This window comes from Microcaecilia unicolor, chromosome 2 (assembly GCF_901765095.1).
Source record: "Microcaecilia unicolor chromosome 2, aMicUni1.1, whole genome shotgun sequence".
NCBI lineage: Eukaryota > Metazoa > Chordata > Amphibia > Gymnophiona > Siphonopidae > Microcaecilia > Microcaecilia unicolor.
In genome coordinates this window covers 334088962-334114747 of record NC_044032.1, presented here as the reverse complement: position 1 = coordinate 334114747, position 25786 = coordinate 334088962, and the positions used below count along the sequence as shown (strand labels likewise).

The 25786-nt window shown below is 43.3% G+C and overlaps 1 protein-coding gene across 1 annotated transcript in view; it reads left to right on the top strand.

Annotated features, from left to right (window-relative positions):
- PAX5 (paired box 5) overlaps nt 1-21804 on the top strand; it is a 790496-nt gene extending 768692 nt beyond the window's left edge. Inside the window, 1 exon segment of the mRNA XM_030194363.1 lies at nt 21731-21804. Within this exon segment, the coding sequence (XP_030050223.1) occupies nt 21731-21804 (74 nt within the window).
- Nucleotides 21805-25786: the final 3982 nt, after the last annotated feature.

Below are 25786 nucleotides of genomic sequence, written 5' to 3'. Positions count from 1 at the left end.
ACGTCCCGCAGTAAGGCATTTTCAGCTGCGGTAAGGTAAAAGGGCCCCTAAGTTTGCACTTCAGACAATGGAGGGTTAAGGGGGTCTTTTACAAAGGCATGGTAGCATTTTTTAGTGTGCCATAAATGCTACAGCCACTCATAGGAATATATGGGCGTCTCTAGCATTTAGCACATGCTTATTTTAGGCTCATGCTAAAAATGCTAGCATGCCTTTGTAAAAGGACCCCTAAGTAACTTGCCCAAGTGCACAAGGAGCTGCAGGGGTGTTTGAACCAGGCTTCCCTGGTTCTGAGCTTCTTCTCCTAACTATTAGTTCCAATTGATTTCCAAATCACAGACGGAAGCTGCTGGGCTACATTATCCTTTTATTCCCAATTGGAAAAAAGATATGCTTGATAATAATCAGCAAGGCGACAGGTTTACTGTCAGCTGTGAGTACCTTATCTTCAACCTGTGAAGTGCCCACCAATTCCACCAGATGTCAGTGTGTATCATGATATATGGCACTTCTACACTGTGCATTGTAATCACCAACAAAAAAATTATAAAAGTTCTTGTGACATATTAGATAATATGGAGTAGAAGGGGTATAGCAAGCTGCTGTATACATAGCCTGCTTAATAAAAACATGCTAAAAGTAGATAATAACAACCCAGTCTAATGAAGAAAAATGATTCAATTTCATTCTGGTTTGTAGTAATAACTTCTTTTACCATTTCCACTCATTACTTTCGACTTGATGTTGATCATGACAGATTTTGTTTGATGCACTGTTCCCACTCTGAACTGATGTGATTTGTGTACATTGTGAAATGTAAGTGAGTCTGACAGGATTCCCTTTTGGATACACCTGAGCTATCTAGCTGTTGTTATAGGGGACGGGGGTCAGCATAAGATTGACGATATTGGCATGGGCTTCAGAGTGGGTTAAAGGTTTGGAGCCAGTCAATTAGGATTAGAATCAGTTTTTCTCTGGATTTCTATAAAAGGATTAGAGAGCAAGTATGAGGCAGAAATGACTGTGTCAAGGAACAAATTGATGATAATATGAATTAGAAAGCAGGCAAAAATAATAATGACAAAGGACTGGCCCATTTTTTTTTAAATATGAGACTAATGATAGAGAAAGAATGAATGCTTTCTGATGGGAGGTTTTCATCTTGCTAGAAAAATGGTGGGTTTTTTCTTTTCATTTCATCATACAAATGTGAATTAGAACACATCAAACCAAGGAGAATAAATGTGGACCTGTCAGACAATGTAAGAAGTAGAAGGAGCTTTAAAAAGAACACCTTTCAGTTGTTCTTATGAATTAGAAGACAGAATGCTAGGAAATTCGAAGCAGTATAGCCAGATGAGAGCAAAATAATAATCTGGTCTACAAAGCTTCTTCTATTTTCATTGTGTATTACATTAGTTTTGTTACCTTTGAAAGCCATTTCATTTTCTCCTGAATGAACTCAGAGTTTGTGCCTTAACCTTTTTACCTAACAGGTTGTTGTAGTTTTCTGAGGGGTGGGGGGCGAAAGCATTTCTAGTAAATGTGTTTCTGAATTTATTTTCATTAAGTACTGATAACTCCTTTGGCGCTTGATCCTGCGGAGGCCACCTTATAAGCTGGTGATTTGAAGTCATGAATGCCATTGTAGAAAAGAATTCTCTGTTAACTTATCTGCTGTGCTTAAAGTCCTGTTTTTTTCTAACAATAGGGCATTTTTCTAAATTGTGTTCTGTGTAGTGGGAAGTGGAGAAAAAAAACAACACCCACACGGTGCAGTGTGCAGTAAAAACAAAAAGCAACCCCCCCCCCCCCCCAAAAAAAAACCTTCATTAAAAACGAACACTAAAAATAACATGGGACTCAACATGGATAATGTTTTGGCCCAATGGCCTACATCAGGAGCCCAAATTGTATCTACAAAAGACCAAAACACATTTTTTTGTTAGATTCTTTACATAACTATACAGAACAACAACATGAAGAGAGAATACATTTTACAAATTGATATAAAAGAACTCTAAACAATTAACAAACCATATATGCCACTAGAAAAAAACAAACAAAACGTTGTGAGAAAATGATATAAAATATATGACTACATAGAAATACAAATATATGAAATCTAATTATATCAAAATAAGCCACTAAAAAATTAAATATAGGCCAAATGTACAGCACCGAGGCAAGCCATTTATGAATATTTGAAGAGGGTGCATCTCCCAGTTTTGACAGAACAGGATCAAAGATGGCTGAATAGGGATATACGGGAGCAGGAGCTTATAGATGCAATTATTTATTTATTTTATACATTTGGATTTATTAACCGCCTTTTTGAAGAGATTCACCCAAGGTGGTGTACAGAAGGTACAGTTTAACGTAAAACTTACAATTTTGTTAGCAGCATAACAACAGTAAGATGACCAAATATAAACATGAATACAATATTAACATCTTGAAAATGGGGAAGGTTACGGGGAATGATGGATTTCCCATGGAATTTTACAAGGTTCTGTGGGAGCAGCTGGCCCCCTTTTTGGTTCGGCTGTTTAATGATGTTCTGTTAGGCGAAAACCTCCCTGGGAGAATGTATCAGGCACAAGTAATTGTTCTTCCCAAATTGGGGAAAGATCTTACAAAGTGCGCTACTTATAGACTTATACCCCCAGATTCTATATACGGTGACTAAAAATCCGCACGGAAACCGAAGCATATTCTATAACAATTCACATAACTTAACTGGTTAACTAGCTAATAAGTGCCGTTAATTGGATGTTAACATGCAATTATCAGCACTAAATTGGTATGAATTGAGATTTTCATGTACAACTCACTAACCTGCTTATAATCGAACGAGAAAAACGCCCAAGTTCCGACCTAAATCGGGAGATGGACGTTTATCTCACAAAAACGAATAAAGCGGTATAATCGAAAGCCGATTTTTGGACGTTTTCAACTGCACTCCGTCGCGGATGCGGACAAAGTTGATGGGGGCATGTCAGAGGTGTGGCGAAGGCGGAACTGGGGCGTGGTTATCTGCCGAACAAAGATGGGCGCATTTCACCGATAATGGGAAAAAAGTATGCGTTTTTAGCTAGAATTTAGGACACTTTTCCTGGACCCTGTTTTTTCACGAATAAGGCCCCAAAAAGTGCCCTAAATGACCAGATGACCACTGGAGGGAATCGGGGATGACCTCCCCTGACTCCCCCAGTGGTCACTAACCCCCTCCCACCACAAAAAATGATGTTTCACAACTTTTTATTTTCACCCTCAAATGTCATACCCAGCTCCCTGACAGCAGTATGCAGGTCACTGGAGGAGTTGTTAGGGGGTGCAGTGGACTTCAGGCAGGTGGACCCAGGCCCATCCCCCCTACCTGTTACAATTGTGCTGCTTAATGCTTATTAGTCGTCCAACCCCCCCAAACCCACTGTACCCACATGTAGGTGCCCCCCTTCACCCCTTAGAGCTATAGTAATGGTGTAGACTTGTGGGCAGTGGGTTGTGAGGGGGATTTGGGGGGCTCAACACACAAGGGAAGGGTGCTATGCACCTGGGAGCTCTTTTACCTTTTTTTTTGGTTTTGTAAAAGTGCCCCCTAGGGTGCCCGGTTGATGTCCTGGCATGTGAGGGGGACCAGTGCACTACGAATCCTGTCCCCTCCCACGAACAAATGCCTTGGATTTATTCGTTTTTGAGCTGGGCGCTTTCATTTTCCATTATCGCTGAAAAACAAAAACGCCCAGCTCACACATTGTTGAATAAAACATGGGCGTCTATTTTTTCCCAAAATACGGTTCGGTCCACCCCTTCACGGACCCGTTCTTGGAGATAAACGCCCATGGAGATAGGCGTTTTCGTTCAATTATGCCCCTCTATGTGTATTCTATAACGTGGTGCACCTAAATTCTAAGTGACATACTGCCGGATTCTATATATCATGCCCAGCGTTCCCCACTGAAATCTAAGCATGGTCCATAACGACGTGTGTATCTTAATTGGCTTAACAAACCATTCAGCATTTTTAACAGTACTTAACAAGCAATAATGAGCACTAATTGGCAATAATTCAAATTTACGTGCATAATGTTTTTGGTCTGTGTGTAAATTTTAGGCACGGACCCCAATTACATCTAATTAGTGGCAATAATTACTTGTTAAAAAGCCAGTTTTGGACTGTTTGTAACTTTTAGGCACATTGGTCACAAATACATCTAGTGGCAATAATTGCTTGTTAAAAGCCAATTATAATTGGCACTAATTGGCTCATTATTCTATTAAATTGCGCATGCAAATCAGGAATGTGTCTGTGTTTCAGCGCAATCAAACAGCTGCCTCAGGGGTCACATTAATATTCAAGCAAGTCCTGAACTAATGAAATTGCCCAAAGAACTCTGGGAGAAAATCCAGACACACAGCGTTACCTGGAGTTCTTTGGGCAATTTAATTAGTTCAGGACTTGCTTGAATATTAATATGACCCCTGAGGCAGGCATTTTATTGTGCCGAAACACGGACCATGTTGGGTCCTCTTGCCCAGTCAGAGAATAAAGCATCTTTTGAGCACCATTTCCTGTGTTGGAGCGCCTGTTGGCCAGCCTTTGCTTTTGTCAGATTCATATCCAACACTGCAGCCCTCTTATCAGACTCCAGCCCTCTTCTCACAGCATCAGGACCCTTCTTCCACCCCCAGTATCTGCCAACACCAGCCTCCTCCTCTCTCTTCCACCACGTCCAACATATCCTCTCTTCCTTTTCTCCACCCATCCTTTTATTGTGCCCCATCCAGAATCTTACCTCTTTCTCTCCCCATCAGGTGTCTCACCTCAGTGCCCTATTCTCTCTCTCTCTCACATGTCCTCATTTCTTTTCTGTCTTCCTAGGGGAAGATGCACTAAAAAATCATTAAAGCCCTTCCCTTACCGATTCCCTTAGCGAATCGGTAAGGAATGGAACGGGCATTCGTTGTAGCTCACTTGCATTCTCTAAACAGTCGGTAAACAGTCGGCCAGTCAGTTGGTGGAGCATGCGCAGAGCAGCCAAGCTTTAAGCTGACTGCTCTGCGCATGCCAGGACGTCCTTTATGGATGTCCTGTACTCAAAAAACAACAAAAAAAAGAAGGTCCCTGACGAGCAGGAAACTTGTCAGCAGCCTGAACCTCAGAAGAGAAACAGTGCTGAAAAGAGCCCCAGTTAATTTAAGTGCTACTGCTCTTCACTTGTGTAACATTTCCATTGTTTACTGCTTTGCATGTTAAAGGCAGGCTTACATCAGGCAATTAGGAAGGACTTCTGTGAAGAAAAAAAAAACATCCAAGTGCTCCTCAGGGACATCTAACAATGAGCTGGATGTCTTCCTGCAGCCTTTGTGATGGGCGTCCTTCTTGGACGTGTTTTTCCTACCTGCAATGTTTTCAGCTTGCGCCCCATCCCCTCCCCCCCCCCCCCCCCCCCCCCCGCACAGGATTGGGATGTGCAAGGACGTCCAAATCAAAACTTTTTGGACGTCCCTCCCTCCAGGTCTTTCTCAGCCAATCCCAGCGTGTTTAACTGATACTGGTAACAGCTAAGCACGCTGAGATTGGCTGATAGAGACCTGGAGGGAGGGACATCCAAAAAGTATCAGGAGAAGGACTTCTCTGGAGAAAAAAAAAAGGACGTCCCTGTTTTTCTTACCTGCCTGAACTGACCAGAAGCACAGTTTTCTCAATAGTCCCCTCCAAGGTTGTTTTCAGCTTGCGCCCCCCCCCCCCCTCCACACACACATGATCGGGATATGCGAGGACATCCAAATCAAAACTTTTTGGACGTCCCGCCCTCCAGGTCTCTCTCAGCTAATCACAGCGCGTTTAGCTGATACTGCTAACAGCTAAACGCGCTGGGATTGGCTGAGAGTGACCTGGAGGCAGGGACATCCAAAAGTTTTGATTTGGATGTCCTCACACGTTCCGATCTAGTGGGGGGGGGGGGGGGGTGCAAGCTGAAAACAATCTTGGAGGGGACTGTTGAAAGAACTGTGCTTGTGGTCAGTTTAGGCAGTTAAGAAAAACAGGAACGTCCTTTTTTTTTTTCTCCAGAGAAGTCCTTCCAAATTGCATATAAGAAAAACACGTCCAAGAAGGACGCCCAACACAAAAGCTGCAGGAAGACATCCAGCTCGTGTTAGACGTTCCTGACGAACACTTGGATGTTTTTTTTTTCTTTCCGATTCCCTCACAGCAGCCCCAACGAGAGGTGCAGACCTCCCGTTAGGGGTTTCCACGGTAAGGGAATTGGGAAATGGTAGTGCATCTCATTACAATGCGGGTTCTATACATTATAATACTAATTTGCTCATCTGCATTTCGTTTACGTTAGCTGCTACCATGATCGGAAAATGGCTGGGAGAAGCCTTTACTGCATGCCAGGGTTTACTACTTACTCGTTAATGGCTCATTAAGTTTAGTTCATCTGGCCCCTAGTCCCCTTTCCTCATACCCAGCATTTCTACTCTATCTCCCTGTTGTACCTCCTAATGCCCAGCATCTCCCCTCTTTTTTCACTATGTCTCCTCCCCCATGTCTAGCATCTCTCTTCCCTCTTTCATATTCTCCTGTGACCCAGCATCTTCCCTTTCACATCTGTCTTCCTCTATCCCCCAATATGATCCAGCATACCCTCTATCTATTTACTCTCCCTCCCCTTCATCCAGCATACTCTCTCTTTTATCTGCCCAAAGTGATCCAGGATCTCCCACGTTCTCTTCCCTCCCCCCTAGTTCAGCATTTTATTTTCAAACCTCCCTCTTTACCTTCTGTTTTGCCACTGCCACTGCATTTCCTTGGGCTGGCAACAATGAAAGAAACACTAGTGTAGCAGTAGAGTCTTTGTTATGTTCAGTATTAGACCACGTTGCATTAGTACATACAGTGGGGGAAATAAGTATTTGATCCCTTGCTGATTTTGTAAGTTTGCCCACTGACAAAGACATGAGCAGCCCATAATTGAAGGGTAGGTTATTGGTAACAGTGAGAGATAGCACATCACAAATTAAATCCGGAAAATCACATTGTGGAAAGTATATGAATTTATTTGCATTCTGCAGAGGGAAATAAGTATTTAATCCCTCTGGCAAACAAGACCTAATACTTGGTGGCAAAACCCTTGTTGGCAAGCACAGCGGTCAGACGTCTTCTGTAGTTGATGATGAGGTTTGCACACATGTCAGGAGGAATTTTGGTCCACTCCTCTTTGCAGATCATCTCTAAATCATTAAGAGTTCTGGGCTGTCGCTTGGCAACTCGCAGCTTCAGCTCCCTCCATAAGTTTTCAATGGGATTAAGGTCTGGTGACTGGCTAGGCCACTCCTTGACCCTAATGTGCTTCTTCCTGAGCCACTCCTTTGTTGCCTTGGCTGTATGTTTTGGGTCATTGTCGTGCTGGAAGACCCAGCCACGACCCATTTTTTAAGGCCCTGGCGGAGGGAAGGAGGTTGTCACTCAGAATTGTACGGTACATGGCCCCATCCATTCTCCCATTGATGCGGTGAAGTAGTCCTGTGCCCTTAGCAGAGAAACACCCCCAAAACATAACATTTCCACATCCATGCTTGACAGTGGGGACGGTGTTCTTTGGGTCATAGGCAGCATTTCTCTTCCTCCAAACACGGCGAGTTGAGTTCATGCCAAAGAGCTCAATTTTTGTCTCATCTGACCACAGCACCTTCTCCCAATCACTCTCGGCATCATCCAGGTGTTCACTGGCAAACTTCAGACGGGCCGTCACATGTGCCTTCCGGAGCAGGGGGACCTTGCGGGCACTGCAGGATTGCAATCCGTTATGTCGTAATGTGTTACCAATGGTTTTTGTGGTGACAGTGGTCCCAGCTGCCTTGAAATCATTGACAAGTTCCCCCCTTGTAGTTGTAGGCTGATTTCTAACCTTCCTCATGATCAAGGATACCCCACGAGGTGAGATTTTGCGTGGAGCCCCAGATCTTTGTCGATTGACAGTCATTTTGTACTTCTTCCATTTTCTTACTATGGCACCAACAGTTGTCTCCTTCTCGCCCAGCGTCTTACTGATGGTTTTGTAGCCCATTCCAGCCTTGTGCAGGTGTATGATCTTGTCCCTGACATCCTTAGACAGCTCCTTGCTCTTGGCCATTTTGTAGAGGTTAGAGTCTGACTGATTCACTGAGTCTGTGGACAGGTGTCTTTCATACAGGTGACCATTGCCGACAGCTGTCTGTCATGCAGGTAACGAGTTGATTTGGAGCATCTACCTGGTCTGTAGGGGCCAGATCTCTTACTGGTTGGTGGGGGATCAAATACTTATTTCCCTCTGCAGAATGCAAATAAATTCATATACTTTCCACAATGTGATTTTCCGGATTTAATTTGTGATGTGCTATCTCTCACTGTTACCAATAACCTACCCTTCAATTATGGGCTGCTCATGTCTTTGTCAGTGGGCAAACTTACAAAATCAGCAAGGGATCAAATACTTATTTCCCCCACTGTAAGTATTGCCTTACTGGGAAAAATCAAAGGTCCATCATTCCTAGCATCCTGTTTCTGACAGTGGCCAATCCGGGTCACAAATACCTGGCAAGATCCCAAAAAAGTACAAAACATTCTATACTGCTAATCCCAGAAATAGTGGATTCTCCCTAAGTCCATTTAATAATGGTCTATGGACTTTTTCTTTATGAAGCCATCCAAACCTTTTTAAAACTCCGCTAAGCTAACCGCCTTTACCACGTTCTCTGACAACAAATTCTAGAGTTTAATTACACATTGAGTGAAGAAATATTTTCTCTGATTTGTTTTAAATTTACTACATTGTAGCTTCATCGCATGCCCCCTGGTCCTAGTATTTTTGGAAAGTGTAAACAGACGCTTGACATCTACCCGTTCCACTCCACTCATTATTTTATAAACCTCTATCATATCTCCCCTCAGCCGCCTTTTCTCTAAGCTAAATAGCCCTAGCCGCTTTAGCCTTTCCTCATAGGGAAGTCGTCCCATCCCCTTTATCATTTTTGTCACCCTTCTCTGCACCTTTTCTAATTCCACTGTATCTTTTTTGAGATACAGCAACCAGAATTGAACACAATATTCGAGGTGCGGTCGCACCATGGTGTGATACAAAGGCATTAGAACATCCTCAGTTTTGTTTTCCATTACTTTCCTAATAATGCCTAACATTCTATTTGCTTTCTTAGCCACAGCAGCACACTGAGCAGAAGGTTTCAACGTATCATCAACGACGACACCTAGATCCCTTTCTTGGTCCGTGACTCCTAACGTGGAACCTTGCATGACATAGCTGTAATTTGCGTTCCTCTTTCCCACATGCATCACTTTGCATTTGCTCACATTAAACGTCATCTGCCATTTAGACGCCCAGTCTCCCAGTCTCGTAAGGTCCTCTTGTAATTTTTCACAATCCTCCCGCTATTTAATGACTTTGAATTTAATTACCTCACTAGTTATTCCCATCTCTAGGTCATTTATAAATATATTAAAAAGCAGCGGTCCCAGCCCAGACCCCAGGGGAACCCCACTATCTACCCTTCTCCATTGAGAATACTGACCATTTAACCAGTGGTGTGCTGGTAAATGTTTAACAACAGGCTCTCTCCCCAGTCCCCCTCTGCGCCCCCCCCCCCCCGGTCCCCGTCTGCGCCTCTCCCCCAAATTGCAGAGCTGGCTATAGCTGGGGAGAGAGCCTGGGGGGGTGGTGGCAATGCATTACTCCAGGAAAAAAAATTAAATGATCCCAGGTTCCAATCTAATTCATGTTTAATGTGCAATAAAATACCATAAATAAGTAAATAAATATAAACTTTTAATGTTGAGCACCTGATTCTCAAAGTGAACATATTCCAAACACTATAATGAAAATAAAATGATTTTTTTCTACCTTTGTTGCCTGGTGACTGTTTTTCTGATCATGCTAGCCCAGTATCCGATTCTGCTGCTATCTGTCCTCTTAACTCCGTTTTCAGGGCTTCCTTTCCATTTATTTCTTTCCTTTCCTCCTTTCTTCTTCATTTCTGGTCCTCAGCTTCTGTCTATTTTCTTCATCCATGTGCAGTTTTTCTCCTCTCTTCCTTTCCCCTCATCTCATCTCCTTCCTCACTCTTCCCTCCCCTCCATCCATGTCCAGCATTTCTTCTCTCTCCCCTCCTCTCCCCTGCCCTCCATCCACCCATGTCCAGCGACCCTTCTCTCCCCCTGCCCTCCATCCACCCATGTCCAGCGACCCTTCTCTCCCCCTGCCCTGCATGCTCCCATACCCAGTGACCCTCCACTCCCCTGCCCTGCATGCACCCATACCCAGTGATCCTCCTTTCCCCTGCCCTCCATCCACCCATGTCCAGTGACCCTCCTCTCCCCTGCCCTGCATGCACCCATACCCAGTGACCCTTCTTTCTCCTGCCCTCCATCCACCCATGTCCAGTGACCCTCCTTTCCCCTGCCCTCCATCCACCCATGTCCAGCAGTGACCCTCCTCTCCCCTGTCCTGCATGCACCCATACCCAGCGACCCTTCTCTCCCCTCCATCCACCCATGCCCAGTGACTCCCTTCTTTCCCCTGCCACCCCCTCCCGAGTTGTTCAGCGAATTCTCCTCCCTCCCTCCCTCCGGATCCGGTCCCTCACCAACTCCTTCTCCTTCAAATTCTTCGGGGCAAGCAGTCTTGCCTACCCGCTGGCAGCGCTGACTCTCCCCTGCTGCCAGATTGCATTTCAAAATGGCCACCGAGACTTCAGCAGAAGTCTCGCAAGGCCGCCTCTGGAAGTCTCGGCGGCCATTTTTAAAGCGCGAACCGTCAGCGGGGGAGAGTCAGCGTTGACAGCGGGCAGGCAAGACTGCCTACCCCGAAGAATTCGAAGGACAAAGAGTCATTGAGGGACCTGATCCGGATGGAGGGAGGAGAGCCAGAGCCGGCTCGCGCTTTTTAACAAATGGCTCCAGCATACCACTGCATTTAACCCTACTCTCTGTTTTCTATCTTTTAACCAGTTTTTAATCCACAATAGAACACTACTTCCTATCCGATGACTCTCCAATTTCCTCTGGAGTCTTTCATGAGGTATTTTGTCAAATGCCTTCTGAAAATCCAGATACACAATCCTGATTATTTTCGAACGAGAAGGCCGGCGATCTTCCGACACAAATCGGGAGATGGCCGGCCATCTCCTGAAGCTGGCGAAATCGATATAATCGAAAGCCGATTTTCGCCGGCTTCAACTGCTTTCCGTCGCAGGGCCAGCCAAACTTCAAGGGGGCGTTTCGGTAGGGTATGGAAGGCGGGGCGGGGGCCTGGTTATCAGATTGCCGACTTCAGCTGATAATGGAAAAAAGAAGGCCAGCTCTGACGAGCACTTCGCCGGCTTCACTTGGTCCATTTATTTTTAGGACCAAGCCTCAAAAAAGTGCCCCAACTGAGCTGATGGCCACTGGAGAGAATCGGGGATACATCCCCTTAATCCCCCAGTGCTCACCAACCCCCTCCCACCAAAAAAAAAAATAATCATTTTTTTGCCAGCCTCTATGCCAGCCTCAAATGTCATACCCAGCTCCATGACAGCAGTATACAGGTCCCTGGAGCAGTTTTTAGTGGGTGCAGTGCACTTCAGGCAGGTGGACCCAGGCCCATCCCCCCCTACCTGTTACACTTGTGGTGGTAAATGTGACCCTTCCAACCCCCCCCCCAAAACCCACTGTACCCCCATGTAGGTGCCCCCCTTCACCCCTTAGGGCTATGGCAGTGTTGTACAGTTGTGGGTAGTGGGTTTTGGGGGCTCAGCACACAAGGTAAGGGAGGTATGCACCTGGGAGCAATTTTTGAAGTCCATTGCAGTGCCCCCTAGGGTGCCTGGTTGGTGTCCTGGCATGTGAGGGGGACCAGTGCACTACAAATGCTGGCTCCTCCCACGACCAAATGCCTTGGATTTGGCTGGGTTTGAGATGGCCAGCATCGGTTTCCATTAGCGGCGAAAACTGATGCTGGCCATCTCAACCCCGGCCATCTCTGACATTTGGCTGGCCCCAACCGTGTTATCGAAATGAAAGATGGCCGGCCATCTTTTTCGATAATACGGTTCGGGACTGCTGTTTGCGGCGCCAGCCATATAGATGGCTGGTGCCATTCGATTATGCCCCTCAATATCAACTGGCTCAACTTTATCCACATGTTTGTTCACCTCTTCAAAGAAATGTAATAGATTAGTGAGGCAAGATTTCCCTTCACTAAATCCATGTTGACTTTGTCTCATTAATCCATGCTTTTGAATATTCTCTGTAATTTTGTTCTTTATAATAGTCTCTACCATTTTGCCTGACACCGACATCAGACTCACGGGTCTATAATTTCCCGGCCACCCTCCAGTCTTTCGGTACCATTCTCAATTTTAAGGATAAATTACATATTACTAACAATAACTCCACAAGTTCATTTTTCAGTTATATCAGTACTCTGGGATGAATACCATCCAGTCCAGGAGATTTGCTACGCTTCAATTTTTAGAACTGCCCCATTACATCCTCTAGGTTTACAGAGAATTCATTAAATTTCTCCAACTCATCAGCTTCGAATACCATTTCTGGCACCGGTATCCCACCCAAATCTTCCTCGGTGAAGACCGAAGCAAAGAATTCATGGCTTTGTCTTCCCTGATCACCCCTTTTACTCCTCGGTCATCTAGTGGTCCAACTGATTCTTTTGCCGGCTTCCTGCTTTTAATATACCTAAAAAAACAAACATTTTACTATATGTTTTTGCCTCCAACACAATCTGTGCCTGTTAGAGTCTATCTGTTAATGCTGTGTTCAAGTTTTAAAACTAAGGGGAAAAGACTATGGAGATTAGTTGATAAAATTTGCTTTTTATATTTTTATTTTGCTTATCACTAACCTACAATTCCTCTTTTAAACCCCAATCTTTAAGTCCCCAAAGCACAAAGCAAAATAGTGTTCACTTACCAGAGAAATGTCCTTTTCTCTCAGAACTTCTCAGAAAGAAAGTTCAGTGGGACCTTTCCTCTTTATATAGCTTTGAATCTAAGGGGTCTTTTTTAAACAGGCTCTTTGAAGCTAACTCAGGCCCAGATGCAATAAACTTTAACGACCCTTTAATGAAGAATATTTGAACCATGGCATGCATTAAAGGCCATTTTCCGATGACGGTAGCAGAAAACGAAAACGGAATGCAGATGAGCAAATTGTGTAGAACCCCTATTGAAACGAGATGCACTAAAGTTTTCCACCTGCCCTAACGTTGGAAAACTGCCAAAACGTTAATGACAGGTCTGTACCTGTCGTTAGGGCTATCCAACTAAAATCTTCTATGTAAAAACCACCCCCCCCCCAAAAAGCGAGGGGGGCGAAAACATGCATCTGGGGCATCCTTTATTGACGCCCGAGGTCGCTGCTTCTCCCCGCTCCCCCTGCATCAATCTAAAAGTGAAAAAAAAAAGGATCGGGAGGGGGCAAAGGCGCTCATCAGGAGCGTCCTGTATGGATGGCCTTGCGCCCCCCCCCCCCCCCCGAGGTCGCCGCCGCTCCCCGCTTCTCCCTGTATGAAAAGAAAACTCAAAATAAAAATCAAACCTTTTGCAGCGCCGGGCACCCCTCCCTTCCTGTTTCTCTCTTCTCCTTCTCCCACCACTGCTCCGCCTCCCGCCATCCTCGGCCCCCGTACCCCACCCCCTGAGGTCATCGCCGCCACTTCCCCCCTCCACCGGTCCCCCCTCCTCCTTACTGGCCCGCTAAGCCTCCCCAGCCCAATTGCAACCTCTTTTGAAGCGCTTCCCACTCTAGCAGCAGCAAAACGTATTAACTGGAGCTTCCCCTCCCTGCTGCCTTTCTGCCTGAGACTCACTGCTCCCCGATTCAGTGGCCGTCAATAAACAGACTGTGTGCGGGGCCATAGAGCTCTGCACGTTGCTGACAGATTGTCGGTTCCTGCCTGAACAGGATGTTGCATCATAGAGGGTGGGACCAGAAGAGCTGTCAGTGCTGTCGCAGAGCTCTATGGCTCCATGCACAGTGTTTGTTTACCGATGGCCACTGAATCAGAGAGGCAGCGGGTGGCAGCAAGGTAGTATGGAAGGGAAGTTCCATCTTCTTTTTGCAGCTAAGGGGAATAAAAAAGAGAGAGAAGATAATGCTGGAGGCAGGAAATGGGAGGAAAGAGAGAGGGTGATGGGGGAGGAAAAAGGCAGAGGCACAATGTTGGATATTTGGGGAGGGGGGCAGACAGAGAAGCAAGGCTAGATGTTTTGGGGGAGAAGAGGCAGATGAGCAAAGCTGGATATTAGGGGGAGAGAAGAAACAGAGGAACAAAAAGCTGGATATTGGGGGGGGGAAGAGACAGAGGAAGAAAGCTAGATAGTGAAAAGAAAAACAGGCAGTGGAAGAAGAGAGGCTGAGGTGTAAAGTGAAGAAAGAGAGGGAGGAGCAATGCTGGAAGGTGGGGGAGAGACAGAGGTACATTGTATGGGGGAAAGAGAGAGAGACAGAGAAGAGATCTGGTATGTGAGGTAGGGTGAGATGGGAGAGAGAGGAGAAACTGGATGCCTGGGGCAGGGGAAGAGAGAAGAGATGCTGCATGGCAAGGAGGGGGAAGAAAGTTAGATGGAGGGAGAGAAACAGAGAGGAGATTATGGCAGGCAGGGAGAGAGACACACACACACAAGATCCTGGATGGTGGAGTGGGAGCGAGAGAAACAGATCCGATATGGCTGAGGGGGAGTTGAGACACACACACACACACACACACACACAAACACACACACACACCCTGGGTGAGGGAAAAAGATGGAAAATAGGAAAAATGAAGCATGGATAAGTCTGAGTGGTCAGAGAGGCAGAAAAATGGAAGAAAGCAGAAAAGAAAATATCAGTGTCAGAGACAGATGTAATAGAAGATGTGAAGAAGACATGCGAAGAGAGAAAAATGATAAATGGACAGGAGATATGGAAAGAGTTAAAAGACAGAAAGGCAGTAACCAAAGACTGCGACCTGCACAATTAGAAAAATTAGATGCCAGATAGCAAAGGTAAAAATATTTTTAATGTACAATGAAGTAGCCATGTTAGTCCACTTTACAGGTTAATAAATAAAAATAAAACAAAAGAAATGTAAACTAAGATGACAACTTTTTATTGGACTAAATACATTTTTGACTTGCTTTCAGAGGTCTAAACCTCCTTCCTCAGGTTAGTAAACTCCAAAAAGTTAGTAAAAAAATTTATTAAATTAGTTAAATAAAAAGGTATCACCTTATTATACATTTTTGTTTCAAATATTTATTCATTTTTTAACTTAGTGAGTGGAATGTGTCAGTTTCTGAAATTTAAATCTGTTGGTCCGACTCAGTATGCCAATTGTTATGTTACAGTCAATTTGCTTTCTAGGTCCTGAGTGACTTTTTTTAAGGTTTTGCATTACTTTTCAATATGCCTAATATTAGAATTTGGACTTAATTTTGCTCATAGCATTCTCAGTAGTAGCTCAACTTTCACTTGCTAACCTTGAATCTCACTAATTGGGGTGGTACTTTTCACATTTGGGATGGGACACCCTTGGTATCTCTGCACTCTGGAAATTATACCTTAGCATTGGTGCTTTTGTGTCATCCAAAAGTTCTGGATCCCTATTCTGTAGAAATGCACTTTCCTTCCAACTATACTGTTCAGCTATCAAGTTTGAGTAACCACTTTATTCTTTGACATATGATACATATCTAATATCTAAATTTCATAAAAGGTATTACTTGTTCCTATTTTACTTTTTTTCTGTTGTCGGATAATTATGGATGTAAGCCCCACCCCTGGCACTGCCCCTGACCCCACCCCCTTTAGCCTCCTCAAACATTTGGGCCACCGACCGCCTATGGCTGACTGTAAGCATATCCCTAGCACAGAGAACCCCTAATGAACAGACGCTCATAAAATCTAAGATCTGTTATTTAGGAAACCTTCAAATGCCAAATTAAAAAAGTAAGTTTTGAGCCCAACCTTAAAAAATGCCAGAATGAGGTCTCAGATCAGAAGGAAATAGGCAATGTGTTCCATAAAAATGGGGCAGTAAAATAAAAAGCACCTCTTCGTGTAGACTCCCAGTAAGCCTTTATCAGGCTGGATAGGACCATTCTATGATCATTAAGGGGTCCTTTTACTAAGGTGCGCTGAAAAATGACTTGTGGTAGTGTAGGCATGGGTTTTGAGTGTGCACCAATCCATTTTTCAGGGCGCCTGTAAAAAAGGCCTTTTTAAAATTTTTGCCAAAAATGGACGTGCGGCAAAATCAAAATTGCCATGCCTCCATTTTGGGTCTGAGACCTTACCACCAACCATTGACCTAGTGGTAAAGACTCACACAGTAACTGGGTGGTAATGACCTACACATGTCAAATGCCACTTGGCGTGTGTCCAATATGTGCATCCAAAAATAAAAATTATTTTTCAGACACACGTATCAGACATGCGCCAAAAATAGAATTATTGCAAGAGCCACGTGGTAGCCAGGCAGTAACTTCATTTTGGCACGCATTGGGCTTGCGTAGATACTTACGCGGCTTAGTAAAAGGGCCCCTAAATGATCAGAGATTACATGTTGAGATATATATGGAATAGTTAAGGTGGCAAGATAATCAGGAATGCTTTAAACTAATTGCATCAGGTCTGATTATAGATAGGAAAAGTTTTATATTGGATCAATCCATTAAATTCTTAGGCATCACACTAGATAACAAACTATCCATGGAACCAAATTTACTTATTAAAAGCTCTTTTCATATTATGAGAAGATTATGGGCTATTCGGAAATATATCTTTCAGTGGAATTATTTATACTTATGGTACAATCTTTAATTCTCAGCAGGTTGGATTATTGCAACATTGTTTATTTGGGGTTACTGAAGTATCTGTTGAAAAAGGTCCAAACGATCCAGAATGTAGCTGTTCGACTGATCTTTTCACTTAAGAAATCAGATAAAATTACAGATTATTTTATCAAGAATCATTGATTTAGTGTCGAGCCTAGGATTACTTTTAAACTAGAATGTCTGTTGTGGAAGATAATACAGGGCACAGTACCATCATATACGTGTAACGTTTAGGGATAAAAAATACACGGCATCTAGATTGGGAAAGGGATATCAAACTTGGCCAAAGTTTTCAAGGTATTTTACAGAAGGCCTGCTGAATGCAGAGAATTTTGTAAAATATATAGAAGGGCACTGGAAATAACAGTTGTATCTATTGCCACATATAGCAGGAACAGCCATTATACAAAAACCACAGGATTAAAAAAAAAAGACAGAGCAACCTCAGTCAGGGTGATACGTGATACACATCTAAGCAGTGGTATTTAGATCTGTAAGTGCCTTTTTTTACAACTTCCATATGGAATTGTAGGCAAATAAATGTTAAGTGTTGGATTTTGAAAAATAATACATACAAAAGAAGTCAATTAACGAGCAGGTTCTAATCCTCAACCTTTGGCTTTATGAGGTTGCTTTTAAGATGAGAGATAAGCACAATCGCCACCTCACTCACTCCTCAGTACCTGAGGTCTACATGAGCAGTTAGTTCATAAATCTGTGCATGATTCAGAGGCAGTGTAAACTCTGATGAGGACATTTTATGACATAAATGTACATTTCCCTTGTAAAATAGGGAAAGTATGCATATTTTAAAAATCCTCCAAGATCATGTGCAAATTACACCCAGAACATGCAGCCTTGAAATCTGTGCATGTTGCAAAGATACATGTGTAAGTAATAAGCATATGTATGCCCTTTTGCATGTGTAGACTAGCTTTTATTACATTTGCAAAATGACAGTTAACCCTTTTAAAAAGAATCCCATATCCCTTAATCCCATTGCAGACATTTTGAAAATTGCCTTCTAAATTTTCTGTCATTGCTTTGCTTGATCTCCCCTGTGCTTTGGTGCATACAATTTGAGCTATATAAATAATTGAAATCTTTATTTCCCTCCAGTTTAAACTGTTATTTTTCTCTCACTTCTAGTAACTGTAAACTGTTTTGCATACAACTTCTATGAAATAAACTATGCAAAAGCAAATTATTGTGCCCTAAAGTTTTAAAATGAAAACCTTTACGAACACAATGGACTTGGAAGAGAATGTCATAAGTCAGCAGAGTGGAAAAGAGATTACAAATGTCGTGTAAAGGGTAAATCAATTATTTAAATAATAATCTTAGCCCTGATCCAAATGCCATTTTAAAAAATAATAATAATAGCAGTGAATTAGATTCATGAGGGGTTTTACCCATCGGCACAGAACAGAACACAAGTGTTGATGAATCAGGACTATAGCAGTGGTACTGATATTAAAATTTCAAGCTTCCTTACAGCTGAACTTACGATCATTCTGGAGCCAATAGTTATATAACTGATGTTTTCACTATGCTGGCAATGTATTTATTTTGTTTCTTTATTTATATACTGCCTCCAAGCCTGAAAGCTATCAAACTGGTGTACATTCAGGTAAAGTAGGTATATTTCTGAACCTTGAGGACTCACACTCTGGGTTTGTACCTAAGGCAATGGAGGGTTAAATGACTTGCCCAAAATTACTAGAGCTACAGTGGGAATAGAACTGGGCTGTTCTGTAAAGGATATTCAGCCTTTATAGAATAGTGCTTAAGCGCAGATCTTGGGCTCAAGTTTCAAGTTTATTAAGGACTTACTATCCCGCCTATCAGCAATGCCAGCTAGGCGGCTTACAGACTATGCAAAGATAGCGAAGAGGCATGAAGTATATAGAAGGTGGACAGGATAGATGAATAAGGGAGGAGAACTACAATAATCATGACAGGAAAGCAGGGGGTGAGGGAAACACTCTAAGAAGGGGAACATTCCCAGAGCCCCGTAGTGCTTGGGTCTAGCATCAGTGAAATTGTCAACCTTAAACCATTCCAGAGATGACTGAGATCTGAGATATTCTGGAAGCTGATCCAGACTTTACACCTGCTGAAAACTGGTGTAAATACTGGTGCCCAAGTTAAGCGCACTGACCCACTGTTCTATAACTACGTGCGCAAGTATTTGTAGCGTCCCTGAAAAGCCCGTGCTCTTCTCATAGCCACACCCCGTTCTGAGATATGCGCTATGGGAGTTAGGCTTACTGCCTTACAGAATAGCATGCAGCCAGATGCGCGTGCAAATATTAATGAGTTCCAATTAACATCGATAATTTGGTTGTTAGCACCCAATAATTGATGCCATTAAGCTCATTAAACAATTAATTTGCATGTGCATCTTGGGTGACGCATACATTTGGACACGCAAACCTGAGTGCCATATATAGAATGTGGGGGATTATGAACATGTGCCTTTAAAAAATTGCTTCCCTAAACGCTGCTGCACAAAGTTATACCTGCTTTGAGATAAGAACTTTGTACATGTATAAAGTACAAATGCATGTATGTATTCGTGTAAATCTGCCTATTCTCCCTCTCTGGGAATGCCTACATTTATATCCTAGCAGTGGGGTAGTGAGGACAATGTCAGACCAATTTGTACGGTCTGTGTCCCGCATATGGCAAGACAGATCAGGATGAGTTGGAATGGGTTTTGATGGCATCTTCAGTAGTTGGGAAGTAGGGCCAGTGCAAAGCTGACTTTTTATGGCCTGAGCCCTGAAATTGACAAGGATGGATCAAGATCAAGTATGCATATTTTATACCACATTCATATTGTATGCTGTTAATCTCTGTGGGGGGGAGGGGAAGGCATTGTAAAATGGAACATAGCAAGTAAAACTTTGTAAATTGGATTGTTGGTTCAATAAAGATTTGATAATGAATGTGACTGTTGGGCAGACTGGATGGAGCATGTAGATCTTTATCTGCCATCACTTACTATGTTGCTGAATATCGGCTCTGATCAGCCATTCAAAAAATGGGCAAGTCAGAGACAGTACAGGGGGGGAGTTATGCAGATACCAGCAATATTCACTGCAGCTCAAAACATAGTAACATAGTAGATGACGGCAGAAAAAGACCTGCATGGTCCATCCACTCTGCCCAACAAGATAAACTCATATGTGTATACCTTACCTTGATTTGTACCTGCCTTTTCAGGGCACAGACCGTACAAGTCTGCCCAGCAGTATTTCCCGCCTCCCAACCACCAGTCCCGCCTCCCATCACCGGCTCTGGCACAGACCGTATAAGTCTGCCCTCCACTATCCACACCTCCCAACCACCAACCTCTCTTCCCCCACCTGCTCCGCCACCCAATTTCGGCTAAGCTTCTGAGGATCCATTCCTACTGCACAGGATTCCTTTATGCATATCCCACGCATGTTTGAATTCCGTTACCGTTTTCATCTCCACCACCTCCCGCGGGAGGGCATTCCAAGCATCCACCACCTTCTCCGTGAAAAAATACTTCCTAACATCTTTGCTATGTGGGCCCCTGCTAAATATTGGCTGGGACCCACATAATAACACTAACAATAAAAAACAATTGTACAGAGGCCTGATGATTCCCCCCCCCCCCCCCCCCCCCCGGTCCCGATCTTTTCCTTCTGTCCCAATTCTCCCTTCCCTCTCTGAAGTGAGTTCAAGCTCCTCTCCCCCTCCCTCCGACCATGCAAACCACCATCACCACCTCCCACTACCCCATCATGCAGGATAGATCCCTCCTCCCAGACTTACCTGCAATCATCGTTGGTCCAGTCTTTCTAAAATACCTTTCTGAAGTACTGTGAGGTTGTTACTAGAGGTCATGGCAGCCATTTTAGAAAAGCTGCCGCTACTTCTCCCCCCACCGCCCTGTTCCAGTATCACTGAAAGATGTCCTAATTTTGGGCCTACCCTAGTTCTGCACAAAACATGCTTCCAACACCCCCCCCCCCCCCCCCCCCCCCTTGCTTTCTGGACATACTGCAGTGTAAAATAACCAAATTCTACCTTTTGAAAATCTCATTTTGGACATTTTTGGCATATGGACATTTTTGGGGGGCCATTTTGAGACATCCATCTGCTTTGACAAGGAGTCCCAATTTTTTTTTTTAAAGTTTTGCAGTTAGCCTGCATTAGTTGCAAAAATTAACATACATATTTTCAAAGCACTTAGCCTTCCAAAGTTCCATAGAAACCTATGGAACTTTGGAAGGTTAAATGCTTTGAAAATATGCTTCAAGTTACAGAACCTGTGCAGAAACGTTTGGATTTTAGATTTGACACTTATTATACTGAGGGCTTGTAGCCACAGTTAATGTACTGAATAACCACATGCACACTATTATAATAGTAGTTTTTATTCATTTATATTGCGAACTTGTACCAACAGTGATTAGTAATTTTGTATGTAGACTATCTTTCTACTGAGCTGAAACCTTTAGGAGTATGGTCAGTATCTGTCCATGTGTCTACTGCAGAGGTCAGAACTTTTATGTGTGTTAGGTAAATCCTATGTGAAGGAGAGTACAGCTAGAAATAATTTGGATTCTAACCCTATAGTTGTAAACCATACTGAGCTACATGTTGAAACAGTGTATAAAAATCCCATGTTATGTTCTGTTTTCTTTCTCATACAATGCAGATGTACTAATCACCTCCTCTTCAGGAGGAGGGATGAGTCTTTTAGTAAACATGTAGTTTAGCACTAATTCCATACCCGGAAGAGCATTCTCGTGACTTACATATGTTGTTTTTAGCTATTGAATTCTCATAGATTTCTTCTGTCTTTCAGGTTCTCCTTACTATTACAGTGCAGCACGAGGAGCAGCACCACCTGCAGCTGCTACGGCCTATGACCGCCACTGACGCAAGGAACTACGAACTCAAGCACTTATTATACATATCATCTGGGAAAGAGGCATTTACATCACCCAGACTTGTAACAATCCAGAATGAAAAAAAACAACAGAGGGCAAGTTCTAGAATGAAAAACTTGTAGACGAAAGGACACATTTCTCCCCCCCCCCCCCCCCCCCCCCCCTAAGCTGGGTGAACAAAATTTTTATATTATTAAAGTTGCTACTGATTCTAAATCTAACAACGAAACAAACAAAAAAAATCAAAAGTTCTGTGGATGTTCCATAATGTTTTAAAAAATAGAATGGCTGTGTCTCCTGTCTCTAATCTACCAACTACTGGACAAATTGTATTTCCGTCTGAAAGTTCCACTGGAATAATGGCAAAACATTTTTAATTATGAGCAGTCCAAGATGGGATATCCTTAATATATATTGACACAGTCTGTATAACTCACGGACTGCCAGCTGATTGGTAATGGAAGACCAACCCGTTCAACTTTACAGTTTTCATGTAAATACTTTGCTTCCTTGTGATTTTATGAGAGTGGCTTAGCATAAACAGCAACATCATACATATTATTCTCTCAAATTATATCCAAAAACAATACTGCATTGAATCAAAGAATTCAGAAAGCTTTAACCATTTTAACTTCATTTGACTGTGTTTGGGGCTGAAGCAGTAGAGGTGCTGTTGCTTAGTATGAAGGCCATGTAATCTTGCTGTATATTGGCACTGGATCAGATGAGCAAAAAGAAAACCAGCATTCTGTGATATTTTACAGCTTAAATATTAATTTAGAGTTTGAATTTGTAATTCTAAGATGCACTCGGAAAAATGGTTTCTGATCAATTAACTTCAAAAAAGACATTTATAACAACGAGCACTGTACTTTCAAGTTAATATTCAGAAATACTGCAGCCAGCATATTCCATGTATTCTGCTATCCAGAGGCAAGCAGTGCTGAATATAGATGGAGAATTGACCACTGCTGGCTCTAAGGGTAGTGGCAGTATTCAGTAGTACATTAAGGGGTCTATTTACTAAGCTGCGGTAAAAGGGGGCCTGGTCTAGTGTCAGCGCTTGTTTTTGATGCACACTGAGGCCCCCTTTTACTACAGCGGGTAAAAGGCTGAACAAAATGTCTGTGCAGTAAGTGAACCACTTATCACACAGTCATTTCAGGGGAGGAAGCACTTACTGCCACCCATTGAAGGGGTGGTAAGGGGTCCTGCACTAATCTACCACCAGGTAATCCAGAAAAGGCACGCACTGGGGGTGGGAATTACTGCCAGTCTCCCGCAGTAGCCCGGCGGTAGTTCCAGATTGGCACACGGAAAGCCCATTGCCGCCCACTAACCCTTTAGTAAAAGGGACCCTAAGACAGCTCTTTTGTTGGCCTATAGATATCTGCACAGCTTTATGGACAACAGATGAATACCATCAACTGCTAATCATATCTATAGTGCTACTAGACATACATAGCGCTGTACACATTGTATGCAGGTACTTTCTCTGTCCCTAGAGAGCTCACAATCTAAGTTTTTGTACCTAGGGCAATGGAGGGTTAAGTGGCTTTCCCAAAGTCACAAGGAGCTGTAGTGGAAATTGAACCCAGGTTACCAGGATCAAAGCCTGCTGCACTAACCATTAGGCCACTATCAGTAGAGCTAGCACACAGAATGTATCGTGCACAGTGGCAAGGGGGCGTGGACGTGGGAGAGGAGGCATAGGTAGGTCAGGGGAGTGCCTAGCAGTAGTGCACATAATTAACAGAATACTAGCATTTACACACCTAACTGCGTACAGTTAGGTGCGAGCATTTACAGCAGGCATTGAGCTAGTATAAGTGCTCGCTCCGAAAGCTAGGTGTGCAAATGCCGACTTATGCTGGCACTTACGCATACAGTTGCCAATACAGAATTCACTCTTAGCACATTCTATCCTGACTCCTAACGTTAAGCTTCTTTTCGAGAATTACCCCTTATCTAGATAGTGCCAGATCAGTCTCTATGAATTTTGAACAGCACTATCCAGATTGTGGATAGGGGCACTGATCCATATAGGGGACAATTCTATAACCTTGGTGCTCACAGTTCCATGTGCATTTAAGTGCATAATTGTTTAGAACAGTAGGATATATGCATGAATGTGCGCATTGCATGCTGACTAAGCGCTGTTCTGCAAATACCTGTACATCTTACATAGCACAGATTTGCAAGTGGGACCTACATAGGAGTGGGGTTTCCAACATATATGTGTAACTTACGGAATACTGTAGGTTACATCGGTTACTGCTGCATTTAGGTGCTTGTATGTAAACCAGATTTATGGCTGGCGTAAGTATACACACCTGAATGTTCGAGGCATGTCAAAAAACCAGTTTACACTACTATTCTATAACAGGACCTTTGAGCCTCAGTTCTTTTATAGAACAGGCTCCTACCCTGTGCCTAGTGGAGGTGCCCAGTTATAGAATTGCACTCATACTCCTCCAATATTCAAAACTATTTAACCAGCCAGATATAGCTCCTGGCCGGTTAAATAGTGTTTAAGCGCCTAACCGTGGATATTCAGCAGGAGATAACCAGTTATCTCCTTCTGAATATCCTGGTTAGCGACTAGCCGCTAACTGTCGGATTCTATACATCATGCCTAGAGATCTGCGCTGAAATCCAGGTGTATTCTGTAACAACAAGCATAACTTAATTGGCTTAACAAGCTAATCAGGGTTGATAACAGCACTTAACAAGCAATAATGAGCAGTAATTGGCAATAATTAGAATTTACGTGCACAACTCGCTAAGTGTGTTCTGTAATGAACTGCGCCTAAATTCTAGTTCAAAAGGGGAGTTGCTATGGGCAGGGAAATGGGCGTTCCACAATTTATGTTCATAGTTATGAATATGGCTCCGGTGTGCGTAAATCTATGTGCAGGGATGTACGCCACATTTTTGTTGGTGTAAATGGAGGCACTTAATTTTAGGCACTGGGATATCAACTAAGTGTATTCTATATACTGTGCCTAAATCTAGGCGTGGCTTATAGAATACGCATAGGCACCGATTTTTTAGGTGCCTTATATAGAATCTGGCCCTAACCAGCTTTTTCGTACGACATAGCCGATTAGGTGCAGTTATTCAGTGTCAAACCGGTTATGTTTAGTGGTCAAAGTAAGTCACAAATAGCAGGCCTATCTTTGACTGCTAAAAAGTTAACTAGTTAGCGCTGAATATCGTTAACTTTTAGCAGCCAAAATAAACCCTGATATTCAATGCTGGTTGCCGGATATGGCCCGTCATTGAATACCTGGGTTTAATGCTGGTGACGGACAGCAAATGTGCTGCCCACTGCTGGCTGAATATTGGGCCCTCAGTGTCTGCTGCTCTTCGGATATGTGCTTTTGAATACTGATCCATTTGTTTATACCTAGTTAAATTATGTTGATTATTTAGAAGCCCTATATGTGTTTTAGTCACCCATAACCAGGCATTTAGACATATATCTTAAAATTGTGTATAAGGCAAAGGGGCGTGGTATAGGTGTGTTTGAGGCTGTACTAATGCGGGGTGGAAAAACCAATGTGCATTCCCCATTTCAGAAAGGGAATGCATGTCTGTCCAGAAAGATGGATGTTAGGATGTGTTGGGCAGACTGGATGGACCATACAGATCTTTATCTGCCATTATCTACTATGTTATGTATGTTACACCTCTTAGGACATCGAGGTTTTGAAAAAATGCTTTTTTTTCATGTAGCACTTCACTGGAGCTATTAGGAGAGGTCAACCCCTTAATCTCCCAATGTTACCCCCCCCCCCCCCTTCCCTAAAAGCAGGACTATTTTTGAGGGGGTACTTGGGGGTACTGAGTACCGGTACCTTTTCCATTGTCTGCTAAAATTGATCCATGGACCCCAAGTTTTAATGAAAGAGCTCAGGCTCTACACACCAATTCTGCCTTGTCATAGATTGTGTGACTAGTTGCAGGGG